The sequence below is a fragment of the Chiloscyllium punctatum genome, chromosome 10, assembly GCF_047496795.1.
Source record: "Chiloscyllium punctatum isolate Juve2018m chromosome 10, sChiPun1.3, whole genome shotgun sequence".
NCBI classification, from domain to species: Eukaryota; Metazoa; Chordata; class Chondrichthyes; order Orectolobiformes; family Hemiscylliidae; genus Chiloscyllium; species Chiloscyllium punctatum.
Window position 1 is genome coordinate 41,827,823 of NC_092748.1, and position 24,805 is coordinate 41,852,627.

Genomic DNA, 24,805 nt, shown 5'->3' on the forward strand with positions numbered 1-24,805 from the left:
AAGAGATAGGGTGGTAAGAGGTGTAATCCAGGTAGCTGTGGGAGTCGGTGGGTTTGTAAAAAATGTCAGTGTCAAGTCCGTCGTCACTAATGGAGATGGAGAGGTCCAGGAAGGGGAGGGAGGTGTCAGAGATGGTCCAGGTAAATTTAAGGTCAGGGTGGAATGTGTTGGTGAAGTTGATGAATTGCTCAACCTCCTCGCGGGAGCACGAGGTGGCGCCAATGCAGTCATCAATGTAACGGAGGAAGAGGTGGGGAGTGGTGCCGGTGTAATTACAGAAGATCAACTGTTCCTCATAGCCAACAAAGAGACAGGCATAGCTGGGGCCCATACGTGTGCCCATGGCTACCCCCTTTGGTCTGGAGGAAGTGGGAGGATTCAAAGGAGAAATTGTTAAGGGTGAGGACCAGTTCAGCCAAACAAATGAGAGGTCAGTGGAAGGGTACTGTTGGGGATCTCTGGAGAGGAAAAAACGGAGGGCTTGGAGGCCCTGGTCATGGCGGATGGAGGTGTAGAGGGATTGGATATCCATGGTGAAGATGAGGCGTTGGGGGCCAGGGAAACGGAAGTCTTGGAGGAGGTGGAGGGCGTGGGTGGTGTCTCGAACGTATGTGGGGAGTTTCTGGACTGGGGGGATAGGACAGTGTTGAGGTAGGTAGAGATGAGTTCAGTGGGGCAGGAGCATGCTGAGACAATGGGTCAGCCAGGGTGGTCAGGCTTGTGGATCTTGGGAAGGAGGTAGAACCGGGCAGTGCAGGGTTCCCGGACTATGAGGTTGGAAGCTGTGGGTGGGAGATCTCCTGAGGTGATGAGGTTCTGTATGGTCTGGGAGATGATGGTTTGGTGATAGGGGGGTGGGGTCATGGTCGAGGGGGCAGTAGGAAGAGGTGTCCTCGAGTTTGGCTTCAGCGGTCTAGAGGTCAGTGCGCCAGACTACCACTGCGCCCCCTTTATCCGCTGGCTTAATGTTGAGGTTGGGATTGGAGCAGAGAGATTGGAGGGCTGCATGTTGTGAGGGTGAGAGGTTGGAGTGGGGGAGGGGGGTCGACAGGTTGAGGTGGTTAATGTTCCAGCGGCAGATGGAAATGAAGAGGTCGAGGGCAGGTAATAGGCCAGTGCGGGTATACAGCAACAACACTGGCAGCTACCTGACAATGTTGAAAATTGCACAAGTATGTCCTGCACACAGAAAGCAGGACAAATCCAACCCAGCCAACTAGCACCCCATGAGTCCACTGTCGATTGTCAGTAAAGTGATGGATGGTGTTATCAGCAGTGCTATCAAGCAGCACCTGCTCAGCGACACCCAGTTTGGGTTCCATCAGAGCCACTCAGCTCCTGACCTCAATACAGCCTTGGTTCAAACATGGACAAAAGAGCTGAATTCCTGAGGGAAGGTGAGAGTGACAGCCCTTGACATCAAGGCTGCATTTGACCAAGTGTTGCCTCAAGGAGCCCTAGCAAAACTGTAATCAATGGATATCAGGGGAAAACTCTCTGGTGGTTAGAGTCATAGCTGACACATGGGAAGATGGTTTTGGTTATTGGAGGTCAGTCATCTCAGCTCCATGACATCTCTGCAGGTGTTCCTCAGGGTAGTGTCCTAGGCCCAACCATCTTCAGCTGCTTTATCAATGACCTTCTCTCCATCATAAGGTCAGAAGTTGGGATGTTCACTTACGATTGCACAATGTTCAGCACAATTCCTGACTCCTCAGACACTGAAGCAGTCTGTGTCCAAATGCAGCAAGATCTGGACGATATCCATGCTTGGGCTGACAAGTCACAAATAATATTCACGCTACACAAATGTCAGGCTATGACCATCACCAACAAGAGATAATCTAACCACTGCCCCTTGACATTCAATGATGATACCATCACCAAAAACCCTACTATTAACATCCCAAGAGTTATCAGAAACTCAACTGGACTCACCACATAAATGCAGCATCTACGAGTGCAGGTCAGAGGCTAGGAATACTGCGGTGACTAACTCACGTCCTGACTTGCCAAAGCCACTGTCTCAAAGGCACAAGTCAGGAATGTGAAGGAATATTCCCCACTGGATGAGGGCAGCCCAAATAATATTTAAAAAGCTTGATACAACCAGGACAAAGCAGCCCACTTGATTGGCACTGTATTCATAAGCATCCACTCCCTCCACCGTTCCTTCACTATCCTTCAAATCCTGAAATTCCCTCCCCAGTGGCATTGTGGGTCAACCCATAGCAAGTGGATTGCAGGGGTTCAAGAAGGCAGCTCACTATCACCTTCTTGAGGGCAACTAGGTAGGCTGGCTAGCAAGCGACACCCGACACCTACATCTCACAAAATGAAAATTTTTAAAATGAAAATTCACTGTAGTTCGGAAGAATAAGAGGAATCTCACAGGAACGTATAGAATTCTAACTGGACCAGACAGAGTAGATACAGGAAGGATGTTCCCGATGGTGATATTGTCAAGAACCAGGTGTCATGGTTTAAACTGGGTAATAGGTAAGCCTGAAATAAAGAGGACTTCCTTCGCCCAGGTGAGCCTGGATTCACTGCCAAAGAAAGTGGTTGAGGCCAAAATATGTGTTTTCAAGAAAGATGTAGATATAGCACTTCTGGTTAAAGTGATCACTGGATATGGGAGGTTGGTGGGATTATACTGAATCATACTGTGATCATACTGAATGATGGAGTATGCTCGAGAAGTCGAATGCTGCTCCAATATCCAGTGTTAAAGACAAAATATCAGTAGTTCACAATCTACAGTCCCATTGCAGACTTCTGTTTTCAAGGAAAAATGAACTGGCAATGAAGGTCTACAATTGGACTCAGTTGCTTTAAGCTAAGAACAGGAAAAATTATAAGGGTTTCTGCTCCTCACTATTATCCAATTATTACTCTTGGAACATGTGTATATTTGATTGACATGACTGCACTGTTATGCCTGTTACTCATTTTATCTGATCCTTCATTCTAAATTTAATGTTATATTTTCAAGGGCAATTAGGAATGGACAAGTGACATTCCCACCACATGAACAATTAGAGGAAGTGTAATAATCTTTTGGACACTTTTATCTAGAGTTCTGGAAAGTAATGTAACTGCGTATCTCTGCTTTGCTAAGCACGAAAAACAATGTAATACTTACAATACAGCTCCGTCCTCCCAGCTCGAGATTCTAAATTTGTTCTAAAACAGAGAACTATTTTCAAATCTGAGCTTTTGAATTCTTACCTCCAGTGGGATTCATGATTGATGGTATTATCAAATCTAAAACCCACATCCTGGCTGGCACACTGTAGATTCTGTTTTCACAGAAGGCATAGCACATGACTACTGCTATTCTTGAATCTATTTAAATCAAGGTGCTAGTAAAGACAAACAATAAAATGTTTTAGAAGTAAAGCGAAACAAAAAGTTGCGTAATTACTCAGCTGGTGAGTCAATATTTTGTCTGATTGTTTCTAAGATTAAAACAGCATTAGTACAATTATAATTATGCATCAAAATGTTGAGCTGATATTAGAAAGTGTAATGGTATAAAACCACAAGTAACTGCTTTTATAGTTTGCTTTAACACTTGATCCAATCTGCTTGATAGTGCAGGTTCGGCAGAATCTGTGGTGATTGAAACAAAGTTTATGTTATAAGTCCAATATGACTGTTGTACAGAAGAATGTGAAACTCTGAAATCCCTCAGCAGAGGGATTGGAGTGTAAAAGGGATTAGGAACAATACAAGAAGATGTTGAAACTTTGGACTAAAAGATAGAATAAGGGATAAGATACTGGAAGAGAACAATAAGTACAAGTAAGAATAGTGGAACCATAGTGGTTGGGATATTATTAAAAATTGAACCCCAAGTTTCAACTTTAAAATGAAGAATTCTGTCTGATTTTTATGGATTCACATGAATACATGATGCTAAATGTAGATGACAAACAGCATGTACATCAAACAGCATATTTTGTTGTCACTAACAGGAGAAAGTGTAGATTGCAGATGCTAGAGATCAGAGTCAAAAAGTGTGGCACTGGAAAAGCACAGCAGGTCAGACAGCATCCGAGGAGCAGGAGAGTCAATGTTTCAGGCATAAGCCCTTCATCAGGAATGTCACAAAGGACTTACGTCACTAACAGTATCAATGCATTACACAAAATACTTGAGCTTAATCTTTGCAGTGTTATGCTGAAGTAACAAGCTGCAGGAATACTTGTTAAAAATAACGGTACAAATGAGTTGGAATTTTAAAATAAACTACAATGGCAGGTGTTTGAAAGAACTTAAAATATGTATGCTAATACCAGAAAAGTTTATCTTCTTTATGAAAAGAAGTATACTAATTTGTACTATACCAAGGGGCACAAGGCCATCACAGTAGGTATTTTACTATGAAATTCATGCAGGTCAAATGTGATTCACCATTGTTTAATCCATCATGTTTGTGTTCTCTCTTTATTTCAAAATATAAAACATAGTGTCTACATTGATAACTTACTTTAAATGGCCAAGTTATACAAGGAAACAGTTTAAATTGGGTTTGGACTATTTTGCATTTTATACTTTATATTCTACAACAAGTGTTTGTCAGAAAGTCCTCAATGATTATAATTTAGTTTTGAATTGAAGTTCAAGGCTGAAGCAGGATGATCTTCAAGCTATTAAATTGCTGCAGCAAAACCAAAATCATTTTTAAAATATCATTCATACTAGTCAATTCCCAAAGATTTTTCAGTGTTCAATAACTGAGCAAGTATTTCAGGGCTGTGCTTTATCTGTACCTTTATTTAGTCTTACACTTTTTTTTGTTGGGATGTTAAAATAATGAAATAAAGCTGCTTACTAAATTTCTTTAACCCTCCAACCACATGGGATGAATGTAGATTTCTCCAGCTTCCTCATTTCCCCTCCCCCCACCTTATCTCAGTCCCAACCCCTGGATTCAGCACCACCCTCTTGACCTGCAATCTTCTTTCTGACTTCTCCGCCCCCACCCTCTCTCTGGCCTATCACCCTCATCCTCACTTCCTTCCACCTATCATATTCCGAGCACCCCTCTCCCAAATTCCCTCCCCCCACCTTTTATCTCAGCCCGCTTGGCACACCAGCCTCATTCCTGAAGAAGGTCTTATGCCCAAAACGCCGATTTTCCTGCTCCTCGGATGCTGCCTGGCCTGCTGTGTTTTTCCAGCATCACATTTTTCAACTCTGGTCTCCAGCATCTGCAGTCCTCACTTTCTACTGGACAATTTGACCTGTCAAGCCCACTCTGCCATTCAATAAACTCATGATAAATCATTGGTTTTAACTCCACTTTCCTTTGATTCCCAGATACACATTCAATCTATTCAATGATGGTGTGTCAACAGCCTACAGGGCTTGGGAATTCCAAAGATTCACACCTGTTTAAATGAAGGAATTTCTCCTCATATCATTCATAAATGATCAGTGGGAATCAGTTTAGCTCAGTTGGCTGGTTTATTAATTTACAGAGCAGCATGACGCCAAGAGCTTGGGTTGAATTCCCCTCACCAGTTTCTGGTTACTATGAAGGACTCTGTCTCAACCTCTTCTCATGCCTGAGATTTTGTGGCCCTCAGGTTAAATCACCACCAGTTGCTTCTCACAAAATGAGAGCAGCCCCTATGGTATGGTAAGACTAAGGCGACACAACAAGTGATTAGTCCCTTATAAGACAGTGTCCCTTGCTCTAAATTCCTCACCCCAATCACTCAGACTCTATAATGTCAAGCTCCTTCAGAATCTTCTATGTTTCAATTAGATCACCTCTCATTTTTTTGGGGACTGAGAAAACACATTGCAAAACAGAGACAAATACAAAGACAAATTGCTGTAAGTTCTTCACTTGTCATTAAATAAATCAGTAGCATATAGTTTAATAGGACTTGTTCTAGTTCAATAAATACAACTTGTCTTCAGGCAGAAATTCAAAATAATGAGCCAGCTATATCTCCCCATATTAGTGCATTGTCTTTCCTGATTTAAATAAATTTTTTCTGCAATCCAACAGCTTTAGAAAATAATACCTTTCAACCTTCCATTAAAAACATGTTTGTGGGTAGTTTACTGTATTCTTTTAGCTTCTTATGCTGACAGCTGGAAAGAAGGATAAACACAAGAAATTGACCACTAAGACCCTGTGACTGAATTCCCCAAACATATTAAGCATGAAATATTTAATGATTACTGAGACAGTCAAAAAATTGCTTATTACTTGCTGTTTTGGAGGAGAGATAACTTCAATAACAGGCAGTAACATTTTGACATTTTAACCAATCTTTCTCTCAGCGGCTTATCAGATTGTTATGCAATGCAGTATTTAAAACAATGTTTATTTTTATTCATTTGGGGGACATGGGCATTATTTGCTGGCCAGCATTTATTGCCTGTCCCTAGTTGTCCGTGAGAAGGGGTTAGTGAGCTCATTCTTGAACTGCTGCAGTCCACATGATGTAGGTTGACCCATAATGCCCTGAGGGAAGGAATTCCTAGATTTTGACCCAGCAACAGTGAAGGAATGGCAATATATTTCCAAGTCAGGATGCTGAGTGGCTTAGAGAGGAACTTGCAGGTAGTGGTGTTCCTATGTATTTGCTGTCCTTTGCCTTCTAGATGGAAGTGGTCATGGTTTTGTGTGGGATATAGGTAAAGTAGTGATACTTCTGCAAACATAATTACTTATGCAAGGTAAATGAACACACACCAGTGTAAAATTGTTTCAACCAAGAGCTGAGTCAACAAGAATGAAAACTATGTGAAGAAAATAGATAATTGTTTTTGTATTAGCAGACAAATAGATAAGGTGCTGTGAGGATGTAGGTTAAGCCAAATATGCTTGTACAAGCAGTAGTTGTAAGCATCTGTTTCCCACTTCTGCAAAAACAAAAAAAAACAAACCCCAATTAAAAGGTCATAAGGATCAATATGGTTGGGGAAAGAGAGGAAATGTCACAAATGGGGGAAATAGATAGCAGTGAAGGAGGATATACCTAAAAATGGACCACAGCAAGATGTGGTGAAATGGCCAAGTAAAACTTGTACTTTGTTAAGTACAAGGCCGGATAAGGCAAGAGATAAGCACTAGTAATGGGCACCGGGTTTGGAGTAGTGAATCCTTTCTAAGATACGTACTTGCTAAACTCTGCGTGTCTATTTCAGGCACCACGCTTGCAAGCGTATAATAAACGATACTGATTGCTTCAGATCTTGTCTCGGACTGAAATTATTGAAGTGAGTGAGTTTTGTTTCTCACATTTTGAAAGCTGCTGTCTAAAGCTCTTGAATGAATTTCTGCAGTGCAAATTGTAGATAGTGCTACTGAACATCGATGGTGGAGATGTTGGATGATTGTGGATGTGGTGCTAATCCAGCAGGCTGCTTTGTTCTGGATGGTGTCAAGCTTCTTCATTGTTGTTGGAGCTGCACCCATCCAGGCAAGTGGGGAGCAGGGGTCTACTTTACCAAGTATTTTTTACAGACCAAAACCAAACATGGCAGTTACTCTCTGCCAATATTTTCTACTGATAACATAAATATGAAATCTACTGACTACCATGTATTCCTTCCTCCAATATTAAATCTACCACAATAAGCCAAGTACTGCAGTTACTGGAAGAAACTCGGTTGATCTGGCAAAACATACAAACAAGAAAGTTAGTGTTTCCTTCCATCTGTCATACCTGCTTGTGCTACCAGACTTGCTGAGTTTCTTCAGCATTCTCTTGAGTTTGTTTATACAATCTAACATACTAAGTTCAAATAATTTAAACTTACACCATTATTTTGAAGATGACGTAATGGGAAATATCAATTGTTCTTTTTGGCAAATTATATCAACATAGTTTCAGGAATTGCTGTGTTGTTTTGGAATCTGAACAGATTCTAGGACATGGTTACTTCCAGCAGAAATTCTTCTCATCAGAGAAGATGGACAATCTGAAGGAATAGCTGCTTCAGAACTCACATTTCCAGTTTTGGGGGTTTGGCATCAGGAAGGTTGCAGACAGGGAGGATTTAGTAATGTTAGTGGATAGCATATGTTCAATAGATTGAATATTATGAGTAGCATTAGATGCTTTTGGCATCTAGACTAAATGTGCACAAATACGGGGTCTTAAAAACACCTTTAATCCTAACTCTCTTCCATGAGGAACCTCGTGTGTAGAACAGTCTTATCCTCTCAGATGGATTTTTTCCATTAACGAATGTCTCTGACAGCTCTGCTGGGAACATATAAGGCACAACTTAAGCACTCACTGCCATCTCATCCTATCTCATCTCCAATCCCTTAACTTCCATACAGCCACCTCTACATATTCTGCATTTGAGTTCTTTCATTCTACATCCGGATCTTTGCTCACACAGTAAGCGAGGATGTGTGTGAGTGCAGAAAATGAAGGTTGTAAGATTTTCTTCTGCATCTACCTTTAGCCCTGTGAAAGATGATTATTGACATACTCAGGATGGGCAGAACCAAGGTGGAGAGTCACCGTGGCTGCCGACTCTCTTCGAGATTGAATCAACCCCCAGGTGGATCTGGAGAGGGTGCACTCAGCATCATTTGTACCTTAAGACGTCCATGAATGCAGGGCAACTCAAGGAGTATATTGAATCATTAACTTTTAAAGTTAAAAATCACACACCAGGTCATAGTCCAAAGGTTTAATTGGAAGCACTAGCTTTCGAAGCGCAGCCCACCTGATGAAGGAGCAGCGCAACAAAAGCTAGTGCTTCCAACTAAACCTTTGGATGTTGTACACCACGACACAGATGTTGCCCGCACCAACTGAGTCTTTTATGCTTTCTTGTTACATTAGTTGTACATTTGTTTTGTTGTTGCCAGACCCCGTGTCAGCCTTATAAGTCAAATGAAAATATGCAGCACGTCGTTGTAATAGCACCATCCTAATTAGCCCTCCCTTCTAGCCTTATTACACCCTCCAGAGAGCAAACATGTTAAATAAACAAAACCGGCCCAAGGGGAAGAAAACTTCTATTTAATTTTAATGACTTTTAACTCTCCGTACTCCAGACCGCTGTGTAATGTGCAGCATGTGATTTGGTGCAGTTGCTAGCATTGGCCACCTTCGCCTCCAGCAGCTTTGCCTTCCCTGCAGAGGCCCGTCAGTAACATGAGTTTCGATTCTCGCTTTCCTGCCACCGCTACAGCGCTTCTCGCTCAGTCACTTCTTGGAAACCACGTGTCGCTCTTCCGTGCACCCTCCCTCCCCAAACACACGCCGCCTGTCTCCGGAGGGAGGACAGCGCACCAGCCGGGCGGCCAGCCGGCCGGCCCCGCCCACCCACAAAGCCCATTGGCCAGCCCCGCCATCCCGCCCACCCCCTATTCGCTGACCCCTCACCGGAGAGGCCTGCGGTTGGCGAATCCTCACGTCAATCGAGGAAATCGTCGCCGGGGGGGGCGGGGCGAGGCGGGTCAGGGTCTCCGTGCTCGTCCCACCTCACCGGCCCCCGCCCACTCCTTGTCCGTCCCCAGAGCCATATGGGAAGTGAGTAGTTAGTTTGCTGCCGGAGTCTGATCTGGTGTTGTGGCAGGCGGACGGGCTGTTGGGGGCCTCGCTGTTCGGATCCCCGTTTGCCGGTTTCGTGGCGTCGCCTCCCCGTTGTCGTGCAGGTGAGTGTCGGGCTCGGGCAGGCCTCGGGTGAGTTACCTGCGCGGCTCGCGCCACAGCCACGAGCCCCTTTTTAAAAAGATTCTCCTGAGCGGTTTCGGTTTCCGCTGCGGCGGGGGCGGGCTGCTCGCGACAGTGAGTAAACCGCCTGATTTGGGTTTGGAGATGCCGCCTGTTTTGGGAGCTGCTTTTTTTTTTGCAGACCCACTTGCGGGGAGAGGGGAGGAGAGGAGGGATGTGGGTTTGGGGGTGGGGGGGGGGGAGACAAGCGACGAAGGTGGTCACAACTCAAACGGCATCAGGTTGGCGTGCGGCAGGTTTATTTGGGATTTCGGAGCTCAGCTCCTCCCTCAGGCGTGCAATCCCAAATAAGCACTGCCCGGTGCCCTTTGATTTTTAAAAAATAAAATATATAGAGACCTCTAGTCCGCCCCAGCCCAACTCCGGCATTCTCCAAATCAACAGGTGGGGTGTGTCGAATCCGAGATCGAAGTGGAAAGGTTCGGGAATCCAAGTTGGGGTGCTCTGCGTCCGCACAGCCTTGGGAAACCAACACCGAGACTGTCCGATAAGCTCACCCTTACTCCTCACTTTCTCCTCGGAAGATTTTAACCTACTGCGAATCCTCTTACAAGGGATGCCTTCCTTGAATAAGCTCACCCGGTCAGGCGGCGTCTGCGGAAAGTGAAACCGAGTTAAGGTTTTCGTCTCCGTTATCGTTCTTCTCCAGAGCAGCTCTTTAAAGAGTCATGCTGGACGCGAAAGGTCGACTCTGTTTCTCTTTCCGCAGACGCTGCCAGACCTGCAGAGCTTCCCCGGCGCTCTCCCTATTTGTTTCAGATTTGCAGCAGCGCCCAGTTAGTCAGCCAAGTGGTTCAGCTGCTTGACTCGAACTGTTTGAGGAGACTGTAAAAATTAAAGGTACGGACGCCCCACACTGCACACGCGTTAAGTGGAGTACCGAGTTGCCTCTAGTGTGATGGGCTTGGTGGGCGTGAATTCAGCCAGTCAATTATGTGCAGACTATCTGATTCCCAATTCCTGGATCTCAACCTTCTTCCGAAAGCTACAAATATGCCACCACCATCCTTTTGAGCAGTAGTATCTGGATCAGAGCTATTTGCCTTTATTTATTTCTTTCTGTGATCTCTTTAAATGTATAATGTTTTCTGTTGGACTCTTCTGAAAATGTGATTCCTGGAGAAGGGCTTATGCCCGAAACATCGATTCTTCTGCTCCTTGGATGCTGCCTGACGTGCTGCCAGCAACACATTTTTCAACTCTGATCTCCAGCACCTGCAGTCCTTACTTTCTCCTGAAAATGTGATTAGTTCTTTTGTATTGAATATGTCCAGATACCATTGTTTTGAAGTTGAAAAATGTGGTGCTGGCAGCAGGTCAGGTAGCATCTGAGGGGCAGGAGAATCGACTTCTCAGGGTATAAGCCCTTCATCAAGAATGTACTGTTGAAAGGCTTATGCTTGAAACATAGACTCTTCTTCTTGAATGCTGCCTGACCTGTTGCACTTTTCCAACACCACACTTTTTGACTCTGATCTCCAGTCTTCACTTCCACCATTGTTTTGAGCACCTCTGGCTTTCTCAAACCAGGTTGTATTTGAGAAAACTCTTGGACTGTAGGGACTTTTTTTAAAAAACATTTGTGGGATGTGGGCTTCATTGGTTGGGTCAGCAATTATTGCTCATTCCTAATTGTCCAAGTGAAGGTGGTGATGAACTGCCTTTTTGAGCTGCTGTAGCCCTTGGAATGCAGAGGTGCCAAGAGTTCTAATGTCAGGTTCCCTTCTTAAGATTCTTACATGCTTGATGCAATTGCAATACATCAATGCCAAGTCACGATTTATTTCAGCAAGTACAAGCTTTTGGAGGATCACTTAACACCCCTCTCAATGCTTGCAGAGCATGTCAAGCAAGGCTTTCTCAACAAAGGAACCATCTTCCCTTTATACAGGGTTTTACATCACAGTCAGTCATGCATGCAAGGCACAGCCCCCTGCCACTCACCCATTGTTACATGCCACCCAAAAACAATGTAAAGTGATTAAATTATTTCCAGAAAGTGAGAGACTAGGTTATTCCTAGAAATACAGCATTTACAGAGTATGATTAGATTGTCACATCCTACCTGCATGACAGAAAAACACACGCCCTGGGGCATCCAATTTCTTATATGTCAGCAGAACAAATTAACCCTTTAACATCTCATTCCCTCCTTTATCATTCCATGATAAATTGGGCTGAAAAATGCACTACCAGTTTATTCATGAAAATCTGACAACCAGTATTTAAGCAAATTATCGACACACACCATGCAATGATTATAACAACAAGAATTACTAGTCTATGCGTAGATAGAATCCCCAGCATTCTCTCACATGGAAAAAGGTTTTCACCTGTGAAGCTCTTAAATCCACAGTCCTTAGTGACCACTCCACCCCCTCCAAATTGAGTGGAAATGAGCCAGTTATCCAAAATCTCCTAAAGTAAGAGTTCAACCTGAAAACAAAATCCAGTCTGGAAGGCGTCATTTCTGTTGTGTACAGTGGATCGTGAGCCCAGACCTCTGGAGATGCACAGATCAGTGCTGCTCCTGATAGGTTGTCGGGGTCCTGTGCAATAAAGTGTCCTACTAAGGCAGGGTGCATGTTTGTGGAGTTAGGTGTAGCCATCAGTTTGCTTTTGGCCATCTTCATGTTCACCTTTGTAAATTCCAACTGGACAGTGTGCGTTTAATTGAATCGAATGCCGTTTAATGCATTGTTTGCTGCTTCTGTTCCTGTTCTGCTGTCAAATGTAACAAAGCCAACTGGCTGTTGTGCCGTTAGCTTGATCAGTGAACCTCCATATCCCTTAAATGGTCAAAAGAGAAGGTAAAACTCATGTGACTTAATATCCATAGACAGGCCACTGACAAAAAGCATACAGACCTCCTCTTCATGGTTGTTAGCTTCATCACTTTGCGTGCTAATTACTGGGGAGCTGATTGAATCCGTCATGTCCCCCTACTCTGGGTAGGCGGTGCTGGTGCTGGGAGAGTAGGAGAGGTTGCCAGAATGGGTGTCGTACGTTCCAGGGTCAATTGTCGAGTAGAAACCCTGAGCTGTTAAAGTATCTGTTCGAGACTGCTTAAGGAATCCCTGATGGACTCGACCTGTAGCCTCTCTTGGTTCGTCCCAGAGACCGTGCTCTGTGGTAGTCTGGAATATAAAACTCTTACAGACAGTTTAGTTTAAATTATTATCTTTGTTTACAAATGGCATCAGTGTTACACTATGACATAGATACCTACAAGCCAGGCTTGAGCTAAGGTTCTAAAACCATTAGTAGCGGTGCCAGCTCTTACCCCTAAAAGCTCTCTCAGGCTACTCCCCTTATTGCTGTTCTTACAGAATTTGGTATTAAATTTACAAAAATGCCACATGTCCTTAATCAGATGAGCAGCAATAACATGACAAAAGTTTACAGAGGAAGAGAAACTCACTGACAGGTCTGTGTACACTTGACTAATTATGTTCCATGCACATCAAAGTGGGAAACCTTGATTCAGCCAAGCCAAATGGTCAATTGCTTTAGCTAGCACATCATAAGGAGAGACTAGTGTAAACTGAGAGAAAGGTCATTGGGGTCACCTCGCTCAGCTGACTCATCTCATATCATTGTCCTACAAAATGAGCGTTTCTTTTAAAATAATCATAAATTCCCAAAATTCTCTGTCTCTGTCTCTTCAGTTCGATGTAATTTTTTTCTCACATGAACATCTTCCAACTTTCATCCTTTGTGTTTTCGTAATTTCCAAATGTGCTCAGTTCAGTGTGCTATACATGAAAATGTATCAGGATTGTTCTATTACATGTATATTCCACTCAGCTTATTCACTAACAAGTTATTTTCCTATTGAATATGAGATTTGTTAAGAATCTTTGATATAAACCAGCAGTTTAGTTATTTAACTGTGCTTTAACTGTGAAAGGAGAAACTTTAGAGACTGTTAGCTGCTGCCAGTATCTTTCCCTTCTTGCCAAGGTGGGTATCAGTATGAAGACAGTCAATAAGCATAGGTAACAAAGCATCAGGTATACACACTTGGCCAACTGGAATGATCCAGAGACCTTTTGATGCAGAGTGCAAACACCCATGTGTCTTCTATACTGCTTTTTCTGTGTCGGGGCATCCTGTGTATATGCTGCACGTATGTTTTCAAGGCAGGTGGTCAGTTTAGTGTCTGCCGGTTCATGGACACAATAGAATTGTGAGCTGTTGCTGCATCTTTGGTTGCTCAATCGTCTCTGGCTTGCCATTGCTGATGTCTGTATTGTCTATTACATGTGCAGCACATTTGATTATGGCCAGTTGCTTGGGGAGGAGATGGCTTTGAGGAGATTTTGGACATATAGTGAATTCTGAAAGATGTCCCTGAGGAGGTCCAAAATCCGCGTTGTGACCATAGCTGGTCATCAGGGTCATTCTTTTGAAATATTATTGGCAGACCAGACATTTCAGGGGATACCTGCATCATCTTCCCACTTGATGCTCTGGCTTGGCATTTTAACCCTGATTCCTTATTTTGCCTCTTGTTTCTCAATTTTTCCTGTTTTTCCTCTACTTATATCATAATCCTCACACTGACTCTTCAGCACCTCCCAAGACTTAGAGTTTCCCTCATGATCTCACAGACTCTGATCCCTCTGTGATGTGCGTTATTCTCCCAGCTGGCCTGTTTCGATTTATTCATTATTTCTTCAGCAGTCTTTCTCCACACGGATATGAAAGTTTTCCATTTAGACCCCGTATTGCGTTTCCAAATTGCCGCCTCTGCTTTTAAACATTTATGTGTCCCCAAGTTCCTCTCATTGGCCAAATTTTATGTCCCTTTTTTTTTATTTAAACATCCTGACAGGCACGTGAACCGTTCCTCATTTTGGAGGTCATCCCGGCATAACCGATACAAAGGGGTTCCAACACCTGACTTATCCAACGCCTGTCCCATTTTTAAATTCTCAACTTCCTAACTTATCTCTATCTCCAATGTCCTGACTTTAGCATGTGGGATTTCCCCTCTTGACAACCGGTCTAAGACAGGGTGATTGAGACAGACAGAGTCATCCTTTTATCTTATGTACTATGTTCTGGGCCCTCAAATCCCACTATTGGAGGACTCTGACCTCTGAATTCCAGGGGACTCTAACCTTCCATCGGGTGATTTATAGTTCTGAGGACTCTAACCTCCGAATTCCAATGGGATTCTAACCTTCCTGGGATAAACTCATTGGCGTACAAGTGCGTAAGTTATCTTAGAGATTCTGTCACTACAGAGTCTTAGGGGACGAGGGGTTGACTGAGGTTAATGAGAGAGATCAAGGTAAATCTTATCTAGTGGGCCTGTCCGTCTTATGTTACCCTCACGCAGGCAATCACTTACTCAGTCGGCCTGGAAGGTCCACATAAGTCCAGAAGTGCCTAATCTTAAGATGAGATGATGTTCCTCCAGTTTGCACTGTTTCACTGGAACACTGCAGTATGCTGAGGATAGACAAATGAGCATGCAAACAGGACACTGTTGAAATGACCCGTTAGAGGAAGGTCAGGGTCCTGCTTGTGCACAGATCGGAGGTGTTCTGCAAAGTGGTCACCCAGTCTGCATTTTGTTTCTCCAATACAGAGTAGATCATACTGGGTGCAGCAAATACAATGTACAAGACTGGAGGGAGTGCAAGTGAAATACTACTTCACCGGGGAAGACTTTTTAGCTCCTTAGATGCTGAGCAGGGGTGAGGTGAAGGAGTAGATGTTGCAGCTTCTGTAATTATATGGGAAGATGCCGTGTTGGGGTTGGTCCCAGATGGAACGATTCCTGTGAAATGTAAATGGGGGAAGTGAGGGGGAAGATGTGTTTGGTGGTGGCATTCTGCTGGAATTCTCTGAAATGGGAGAGAATGATCCTTTTGAATGTGGATGCTGGTGGGATGAAAAGTGCGGACAAGCGGTTCATGTCTTGCTGCATATTGACATGGACTGCTTCAGTATTTGATAAGACAGAAATGGTGCTGAACATTTTGCACTTGTCAGTAAACACCCCCAAGCCATCCTAAGGTGAAAGGAAGGTCAGTGGTGAAGCAACTGAAGACGAATGGCTTGGGACACAACCATGAACATCTCTGTGCGTTTAGAGACTTGGGCACTGAACGGGTTTACAGTGCTTTATTTCTCCCTATGATCCATTTTGATTGAGCCCCTTCCTGCTCTCCTTACCCCACTGCCCCATCTCTTTTGATGGAAGCATTGCCATTAATTGACTTTGGGTATAAATCACCCATGTTGCCCATTGAATATTTACTGGTAGTTTAACTTTTTAAAAAAAATTAGCATATCTGCAGCAACTTCTAACAAGCTCAAATATCTTCTTTTGTGCAAGTGTCTCTCTAACTGGAGAGCGATCTCCCCCTCCGCCTTAGATTCCCATTGACTCCAGTTTTGTTAGCGCACGTGGTGTAACACTCAATTGAATGCTGGCTTGATGTCAAGGCTGGTCACATTACCTTTCAATTTTTGAGTTAATTTCTTGTCCATGTTTAGATATAGGTTGTAATTAGGCCAACAGCTGCATTGCATTGGCAGAATGCAAACGAAGTGTCACCGAGCAAAGTTATTGTCAAGTGAGTGCAAATTGATAGCACTGCCAATGAAACCTTCCATCACTTTGATTGGAAGTAGAGAGAGCTGGTAATTTGCTGGGTTGGATTTGTTCTGCTTTTTGTGAGCAGAATGTACCCGAGCAATTTTCCACATTGCTGGGTAGATGCCAGTGACATAACTATACAGGAATGCCGGTTTGGCCAGGGCTTTACTAATTCTGAAACGCCAGTCATCAGTTGAACATTTGTAAGGGCCGATTGCCTTTGTAGTATCCAGTGCTTTTAGGTATTCCTTGATATCACAATGGAGTGACTTGAACTGATTGGAGTCAATAACATATTGCTGGAACTTGGTGGTCAAAAGTTGGTATCTGAGTTACCTATGCTACACAGGAACTACACTTCAAAAGTGCGTTATTGGTCGTGAAGCATTTGCATAATTCTAGTAATTGAAATGAAAAGCACTAATAAATACAAGTATTGCTTTCTATCACGCTAAGCCCAGTCTATGAACCATTACATCTGATGAAATAAGTGCATTTTTGCTGCCAATACAGTATAATCACATGAATCAGATCCCAGGGATTTACTCTTAAATTTTTCTAACATAGATTTTTGAGTTAGTTGAGTAGACCTCATTTCCACATGAACTGATCTCCTTATAACCTGAGCTGCCAACAAGTTTGGTCTGTCAAAACAACAGGCTGAAATGCCAATTCAAAACACAATAAAACAGTAATTGTATGAAAGCTTTTATTCTATTTGTTCATGTTTTAGTGTTTTTACCTTGTGAAAGGATCGGGAGTTTTGTTTAAAAATTGTCAGGCATTAGTTCTAGAAAAGCTCAGGAAACCTTTTCTGCTTAGAGTGCTGTCTCTGGGCAGGCACAAATCAGTCCATCATGTGATCAGTGCAGTGAAAAGTGTTTTTGTGCCAAGTGCAAAATTCCAGAGCACCTCTTAAGACCTTTTGCAGCATTGCTTTGAGAAGTGGGTAGGAGAGCATTCATTGAGCGTTTGTCACTGGGTGTCTTTTGTTGAAGAATCTATTACATCTGTTTGCAACATCTGTCAGAAGAGGCATACAGCACCATTCAGCTATGTAAGTTTCTGCTGGCTCACCTGCAAGCAAATGAGAAGTGCCTCCTCATCAGGGTGGTTGGCCACCCCGTTCCTCCTCATTCTTGGCATTTTGTGCATTTTTAGCCTGTTTGAACATAGAATAGCAGGAGGAGTTGCTGCGACTGTGGTTTCCATCATGAACTCATACGCTTCTCCTTCATTATCAACATTGTCTCTAGAACACAACAACAGTGAGACAACCCCTGCTGTTACTGGATCCATTGGTCATATCTCCAATGAGTTTGTGTGAGGAATTTAAGACCTAGAATAGGTCCTTACTAATGTGAGACAGTTGGCATTTGCATTGCATAGAAATTACAATTGGCATAATCCTTCATGGACATGGAGGATTCAACAAGGAAGGCCATGGAATGTCTCAACATAGACCTTTCATATGGGAACCTTATTCTGATGAATGCAACAAATCTCATGCTGTGCAAATAAAGTAGGATATTTTTAAGCTGTCTCTCTACCTCAAACTGTGTCTTGTGCTGTCTGTCTTGTGCTGGTTCCTGCACTACAGCAGTTCCCTTGTCTCCATGGACTACATGACGCACCAAGTAGACTTCCTGTACTTAAACCTTCTTACAATGAGGGCCAATATATCATTCGCCTTCCATATTACCTGCATGCTTGCTTTTAGTGACCAGTGTACATCCAGATCCCTTTGTAATTTCTAATAACTTTTAAATAGACTTGGAAAATATTGTCAAGGTTTTAAAAAAATTTTAAAGAATAAAGCAACAGACAACGAAACAAATGCATGAGTTTGAACCATAATTCTGTGAACATTGATGGAAAAAAAACTGAATGAAAAGGCTGCTGGTGTAAACCAATAAATGGGTTGTTCTACTAAAAACCAAAAGAACAGTGGATATTGTCAGTTAAAACAAAAACAGAAGTTGCTAGAAAAGCTCAGCAGGGTTAGCAGCATCTATGAAGAGTATTCAGAGTTAACGTTTTGGGTGCTGTGACCCTTCCTCAGAAGAAAGAGTACCTTGAACAGGAGATAGGCAGAAGTGCCACATTTCAGTAATTAGTAGACTGTGATTTGTTGTTGAGCTGTCTGCTAGCTATGTAGATAGTGATATCCAAATTTCTTTCCAGTGCATTAATTTATTGTGGAGCAACCTCTAAGGTAAATTACTTTCCACTAATATGCCACAGGGTGGCACAGTAGTTGGCATTGCTGCCTCAGCACCAGGTACCCAGGTTTGATGCCAGCTTTGGGCAACTATGGGGAGTTGGCATGTTCTCCCTTAAAGGTTTCCTCTGGGTGCTCCAATTTCCTCCCACATTTAGAGATGAATGGTGAAACGTTTAGGCCAAGAGAGGTTTTAGGAGCATCGTAAAGGGGGTGAGAGAGAATTTAAGAGTATCTTAGAGCTTAGAACTAAGGGCACTAATTAGTAGACCTATAAGTCCCAGCATCCACTGCACTTTGGGGTAGCGAATTCAACCCATTCACAACCGTTTGGGAGCAGTAGGTTCTCCTCAACTCTGTTTTAAATTTGCTACTCTTTAACCTAAGACTATGACCTTTTTGTCCTAGAATACCCAACAAGAGGAAACATCTGCTCTATATCTATTTTATCCATACCTTTTATCATCTTGAATACCTTAATTTGATCCCCACTCATTCTTCTAAATTCCAGAGAGTAATAGCCCTAAACTGTTCAATCTCTCTTACAATAAACCCCTCATCTTTGGGATCCGTCTAGTGATCCTCCTCTGAACTGATTCCAATGCCACTATATTTCTTGAATTTAATATCAATGTAAGTAACTTTGTTTGATTTAAAGATTTATGAAATTTACTTGCAGAATGTCACTGTGGTACGAGCTACAACAGTTAGACTCCAAGTTTCTGGAGCAAGTGGATCAGCTCTACGATGATAACTTTCCAATGGAAATCAGGCAGTATCTTGGACAATGGCTGGAGACTAAAGACTGGTAAGAATTCCTTTAATTCTAATTCAGAAAGCTAATTAAAGATTATAACTAAGATTGGAGTTGGTGAATGAAGGTTCTCTTTGATAACAGCTCAAAACAGAGGATTGCAAATTGACCCAATTTGTAATACTCACATTTTTTTTTGCAATGGATAATGGGCTACAGAGATCTTGTGTACCATTGTCTGTTTTGAGCTATTACTGAAAAGTAATTTCATTCTCTCTGTTCTCCATTCCCCGACTCTGCAAATCTTTGTTGGCTGCACAAGTTGAGATGTTCGATTTTTCACTTATTGTTTGTGTTTTAACTTACTGTTTGTGTTGGTTAGGGACCATGCTGCCAGCAATGATTCACTGGCCATAATCTTGTTCCATGAACTGCTGGTGCAATTAGATGACCAATACAGTCGATTTTCTCTGGAAAACAACTTTCTGCTTCAGCATAACATCAGAAAAATCAAACGAAATCTTCAGGTACGGATAGGAGATTCCACATGAGTTCATGTGGGATAGAATCAGATTCCTAACTCAGATGGTCAAGTACACTTCTTATCAGGGCTGAAGTAAAAGGCAAATTATCCAACTTAAAGTCAATCTGTTTGATTGTAGTTTTCAACATTTGAGAATTATCCTCTACATCTTCAAGTATCTGTATTTATATTGTAGTAAAAATGACAGTTAATGGAGGATGTCAATTGTATGGAGTAATACTAACCTCCACACTAACATTTACTGAAGAATAAATGGAATGTTCACTGAGCAAATTCAGTAAATCCAGATGTAATGCAGTTTAGTAATTCAATTTGTTTCTATCACTTAAATGATAAGTTTGACATTTTAAAAATCTGCAACTTATTTTGAGTCTATAAGCCAATTCTAATATTTCACAAGGACTAATTTACATAGAATGTACTCCAAGTTTAGGGTATATTTATAAGTGAATATTTTATTGAAGTGATTGCCAAGCAACTTCAACATGTTAGATAATGCTTCCTTAATTCATGGGTGAAAGTACAGTTAGAGGGCTATTTTAGTAATAAACGGAAATTATTATGGGAGACATTTCAGACCTGTAGATTTTAACGTGATAAGCTTTGTGATTTTATAAGATACACTGACTTAAAGCCAAACTGTACATGCAGATATTTGGGTTTCCATAATGAGTATACATTTCCATTTGTAAAGCATATAGTAACTGATTAAAGATTGTTCTGAAAACTTACCACATATACTTGTGTAAGAGTCAAATCTCTAAGACTACATTTTTTTTGGTTTAAAAAGTAAGATATTGACTTTTACATGAGTAACGTTTTGGAGTGGTCTGAAATCCACCCTCTTCTATCATCACACCATCACAAAATTACTAGGATTGGGACTGTTCCCACCCCAAAAGTAGTTAAAAGTGGGCAAAAACCACCTTTATGGTTAGATTTAACAGCAGCCTGCAATGGTGTGAGTTCTTGGATGGGTGCTTAATCTAGGATAGAAGTTCGGCACAACATCGTGGGCCGAAGGGCCTGTTCTGTGCTGTATTGTTCTATGTTCTATGTTCTTATTATGAGTAGGTTTGAATCAGGTTGAGTTTATACTTGGCACCCATTTGCCACTAAAGTCAGAGTTCAGGTTTCTTGGCTAAAAGTCAGGATGGGTTTACAGTGAGATTGACTACTGCTCTGGTATATATTCTAGAATATTTGGAAGAATTTACTTTTCAAATATAAGCACTTTTAAGTATGTTTATGCTATTTGTATCTATCTCTTATTTTTATAGGTTAACTTTCAGGAAGATCCTACTTTTATGGCACTTACAATATCTAAATGCCTGAAGGAAGAAAAGAAAATCCTGGAAAATGCACTAAAAGCTGAACAGGTATTTTTTTCATTCAATGTGTTTCAATTCATTCTTAAACATTCTTTTCATAATTATGCTGTGAATATTCCCGCCTCTTCGGGTCTAAAGCTCGTAAAGAAACATACAGTTTTGATTGTTTATTATGTTCTTCTATCTCTTCAAAAAGAAAAGGAAACACAATTATGTCAGGCTGATATGGAGCGAGGTGGCTGGAAAGCCATTCAAGTATGAATTTCAAAAGGAAATTTTTGTTTATTCAAGCTACTAGAAACAATAAATGAACATTTCTCCCAGCTCTGCTGAAAGAACAGAGAATAAGATTTTGTGAGGCCCAGCTCTTTGGAAATAACTCTGTCTGCTTCCTCCAAGTAGTGAAGTTATTGGGAAATCCTGACAGTTATTACAAGGAGTTTTGTGACTGTCATTACGAGGTTACTTCCATTCGACTTTGCATATCTTCTGCATTCCACTGTCTTCCCTACTGATTGTGGTCCACTCAAACCTTTGCATCTGAGCTCTCACAAAGGAAATTCAAAAAGCTGACACGAAGGCTGTGTGTTCCGCAATTAAAAGATTAGTGGGAAGGACTAAAGTGGAGCTTTCAGAGAATCTGTTGTTTTCATGTACTTTTCATTGCAGATCAGTAGGAACACTGTCCCAGTTCCCAAGAAGTGAGCAGCGCATGATTGCCTCTTTTAGACATCAACTAATATCCATCATGGTGCAAGCTGAAGTCAGACAGTTCTGGCAGAAACCAAGATCCTGCAGCACAGCCTTCTGAGTGTAACTGCCCAGCAGTCACGGCTGGACCATCTCAAGTTTCCCCACATGAGAAGTAACAACCTTTAACCAATGTCCCTGAAGCTGCCAAGGAAGCAGTTGAGAAATAGTTGAGTTAGGCAGGAACATGTTGAAGAAAAGGTGAATTAGCAAGTTTGAGAAGATTTGTAGCTCAGGTTGAGTTTCTGGATTTAGGTTTGCTTGCTGAGGTGCAAGTTTCATTTTCAGATCTTTCATCATCATACTAGGTAACATCATCAGTGAGCCTCTGGATGAACTACTGGTGGTATGGCTTGCTTTCTATTTATGGTTAGGTTTCCTTGGGTTGGTGATGTCATTTCCTGTTGTTTTTCTCAGGGGGTGGTAAATGGATGGTAAAATATCTCGCAAGAACTGTAACAAACACTACGTTGGACAAACCAGCAGAAAACTGGCCACCAGGATACATGAACATCAACTAGCCACAAAAAGACCTGATCCACTCTCACTAGTATCCTTACATACAGATGAGGCAGGGTATCACTTTGACTGGGACAACACATCCACTCTAAGACAAGTCAAACAGAGACATGCATGAGAATTCCTAGAAGCATGGAATTCCAACCGGAACTTGGATCCCATTTACCACCCTGAGAAAAAGAACAGGAAATGACATCACCAACCCAAGGAAATCTAAACACACAAATAGCAAGTGGGCCATACCACCAGTGCTTCATCTGGAGGCTCACTGATGTTACCTAGTATGTTATGAAACATCTGAAAACGAACCTTCCAGCTCAGCAAGCAAACCTACATCCAAAAGGTTGATTACTTTGATCAAAAGTGATTGGTGGAAATATTGATTACTGTTAAATCATTCCCCTTTATTGCATTCAATGTCTTTGTTAATGGTTAAACAGGAGCTTTGAATCTGCATTGTTAATACATCATTGATATGAGAGCAAGCTTACAGGGAACATATAAACTGTAAAAGTTGCGGTAAGATAAAAACATTTGTTAAAACAAACTTAGATCCCTTAAAGTCTAGAAACGGGGAAGTTATAATGGCGAATAAGCAGATGGCTGATCAGTTAAATATATATTTTGATTCTGTCTTAACAAAGGAGGACAAGAATAATGCCTCAAATATGTTGGGGAACACAGATTCTACAAAGAGGGAGGAACTCCAGGAAATCAATATTTAGCTGGGAAATGGTGTCGGGGAAATTGATGAATCCCTCGGGCCTGATATTCCATATCTGAGCAATGAACGAAGTGGCCCTGGAAACAGCAGTTGGATTAGTGATCAACTTCCAAGATGCTGGAACAATCCCTAAGGGTTGGAGGGTAGTTAATGTAATGTCACTATTTTTTTAAAAAAAAGCAGGTAGTGAAAATATGAAACTGGGTTTGACATCAGTCGTGGAGAAAATGCTAGAGTCTATGATGAAAAATTAGCAGAATACTTAAAACATTAACAGAACCACAGAGTCAACATGGATTTACAAAAGGGGAAACACATTTGAGAAATCATTGAAATATTTTGAAGATGTAACTAGTAGAGTTGATAAGGTGAAGTCAGTGGATGTGATTTATTTAGACTTTGAGAGGGCTGTCGGTAAGGTCCCACTTAATAGATTAACGTGTAAAATTAAAATGCATGGGAGTAGGGTTATGTACTAACGTGAATAGACAATTGGTTGGCTGACAGGAAACAAAGCATTGGACTAAATGAGTCTTTTCCTGAGGAACGGGTACTGACTAATGAGGTACTCCGCTTAGAACCCAGGTAATCACTATACATGTTAGTGAGTCAGATTAGGGAGCTAAATGTAATATCTCCATAGTTTTAAGACAACACAAGGCCGGGTGGGAGAGTGAACTGTAAGAACAATGTAGAGATGCTTCAGTCTGATTTTGACAAGTTGAGTGAGTGGGCAAATGCTTAGCAAATGTGGATAAATGTGAAGTTCTCCACTTGCGAGCAAAAACAAGAAGACATTGTTTTCTGAATGGTGGTACATTAGGAAAGGGGGAGGTGCGATAACACCTTCTTGTCCTTGTACATCAGTTTTTTTAAAATGTGTTTAGAGAGATGTGGACTTTGCTGGCTGGCCAGCATTTATTGCCTGTCCCTAGTTGCCCTTGAGAAGATAGTGGTCGAACTAGTTGCTGAAAGTAAGAGTGCAGATAAAACAGGCAGTGAGAAAACAAATGGTATGTTGGCCTTCATAGTAAGAAAGTTTGAGAAGAGGAGCAGGGATGTCGTCTAGCTGCGGGATCTGAGTGAGACCACATTTGGAATATTGTGCAGTTTTGGTGTTGTGACTATAGAAGAAGTGCAATAAAGATTACCAGATGGATTCCCAAGATGGCAGGACTGATGTGTGGGCAGATACTAGACTGCTTAAGACTATAACAACCCTCCAAAGATCTCACCCAGACCCATCCCCCTACCCTTTCTCTGTAACCCTGCATTCCCCATGGCTAATCCACCTAACCTTCACATCCATGGGTGCTACGCGGCAATTTAGCACAGTCAATCCACCTAACCTGCGCACAGCTTTGGACTGTGGGAGGAAACTGGAGTACCAGGAGGAAATCCAAGTGGATGGGGAGAATGTTTTATGTGGAATTTGCACAGTTGCCAGAGAGTGAAATTGAACCTGGATCCCTGGATGCTGTGACGTTGCAGTGCTAACCACCAAGTCGCCATGCCGACCCCAGTCATTCAGTACGATGATGGCTGATCATCCAACTTAGTACCCTGCTCCTGCTTTCTCCACATAGCCTTTGATCCCTTTAGCCTCAGGAACTGA

General features: G+C 42.1%; 1 protein-coding gene and 1 pseudogene across 2 annotated transcripts in view; one reads left to right on the forward strand and one right to left on the reverse strand.

Moving 5' to 3' along the window:
* The first annotated feature begins 9,463 nt into the window (after positions 1–9,463).
* LOC140482066 (signal transducer and activator of transcription 1-alpha/beta-like) overlaps positions 9,464–24,805 on the forward strand; it is a 45,798-nt gene continuing 30,456 nt past the window's right edge. The window contains exons 1-4 of one of the 2 annotated variants that reach the window (XM_072578974.1): positions 9,464–9,652; positions 19,248–19,376; positions 19,705–19,849; positions 21,147–21,245. In XM_072578974.1, the coding sequence (XP_072435075.1) occupies positions 19,249–19,376; positions 19,705–19,849; positions 21,147–21,245 (372 nt within the window). In that variant the 5' untranslated portion in view covers positions 9,464–9,652; position 19,248. The remainder of the gene's footprint in view (positions 9,653–19,247; positions 19,377–19,704; positions 19,850–21,146; positions 21,246–24,805) is intronic. The other variant, XM_072578975.1, reaches the window with a different exon arrangement.
* On the reverse strand, positions 9,480–12,695 carry LOC140481757 (RNA-binding protein, mRNA-processing factor 2a pseudogene; annotated as a pseudogene).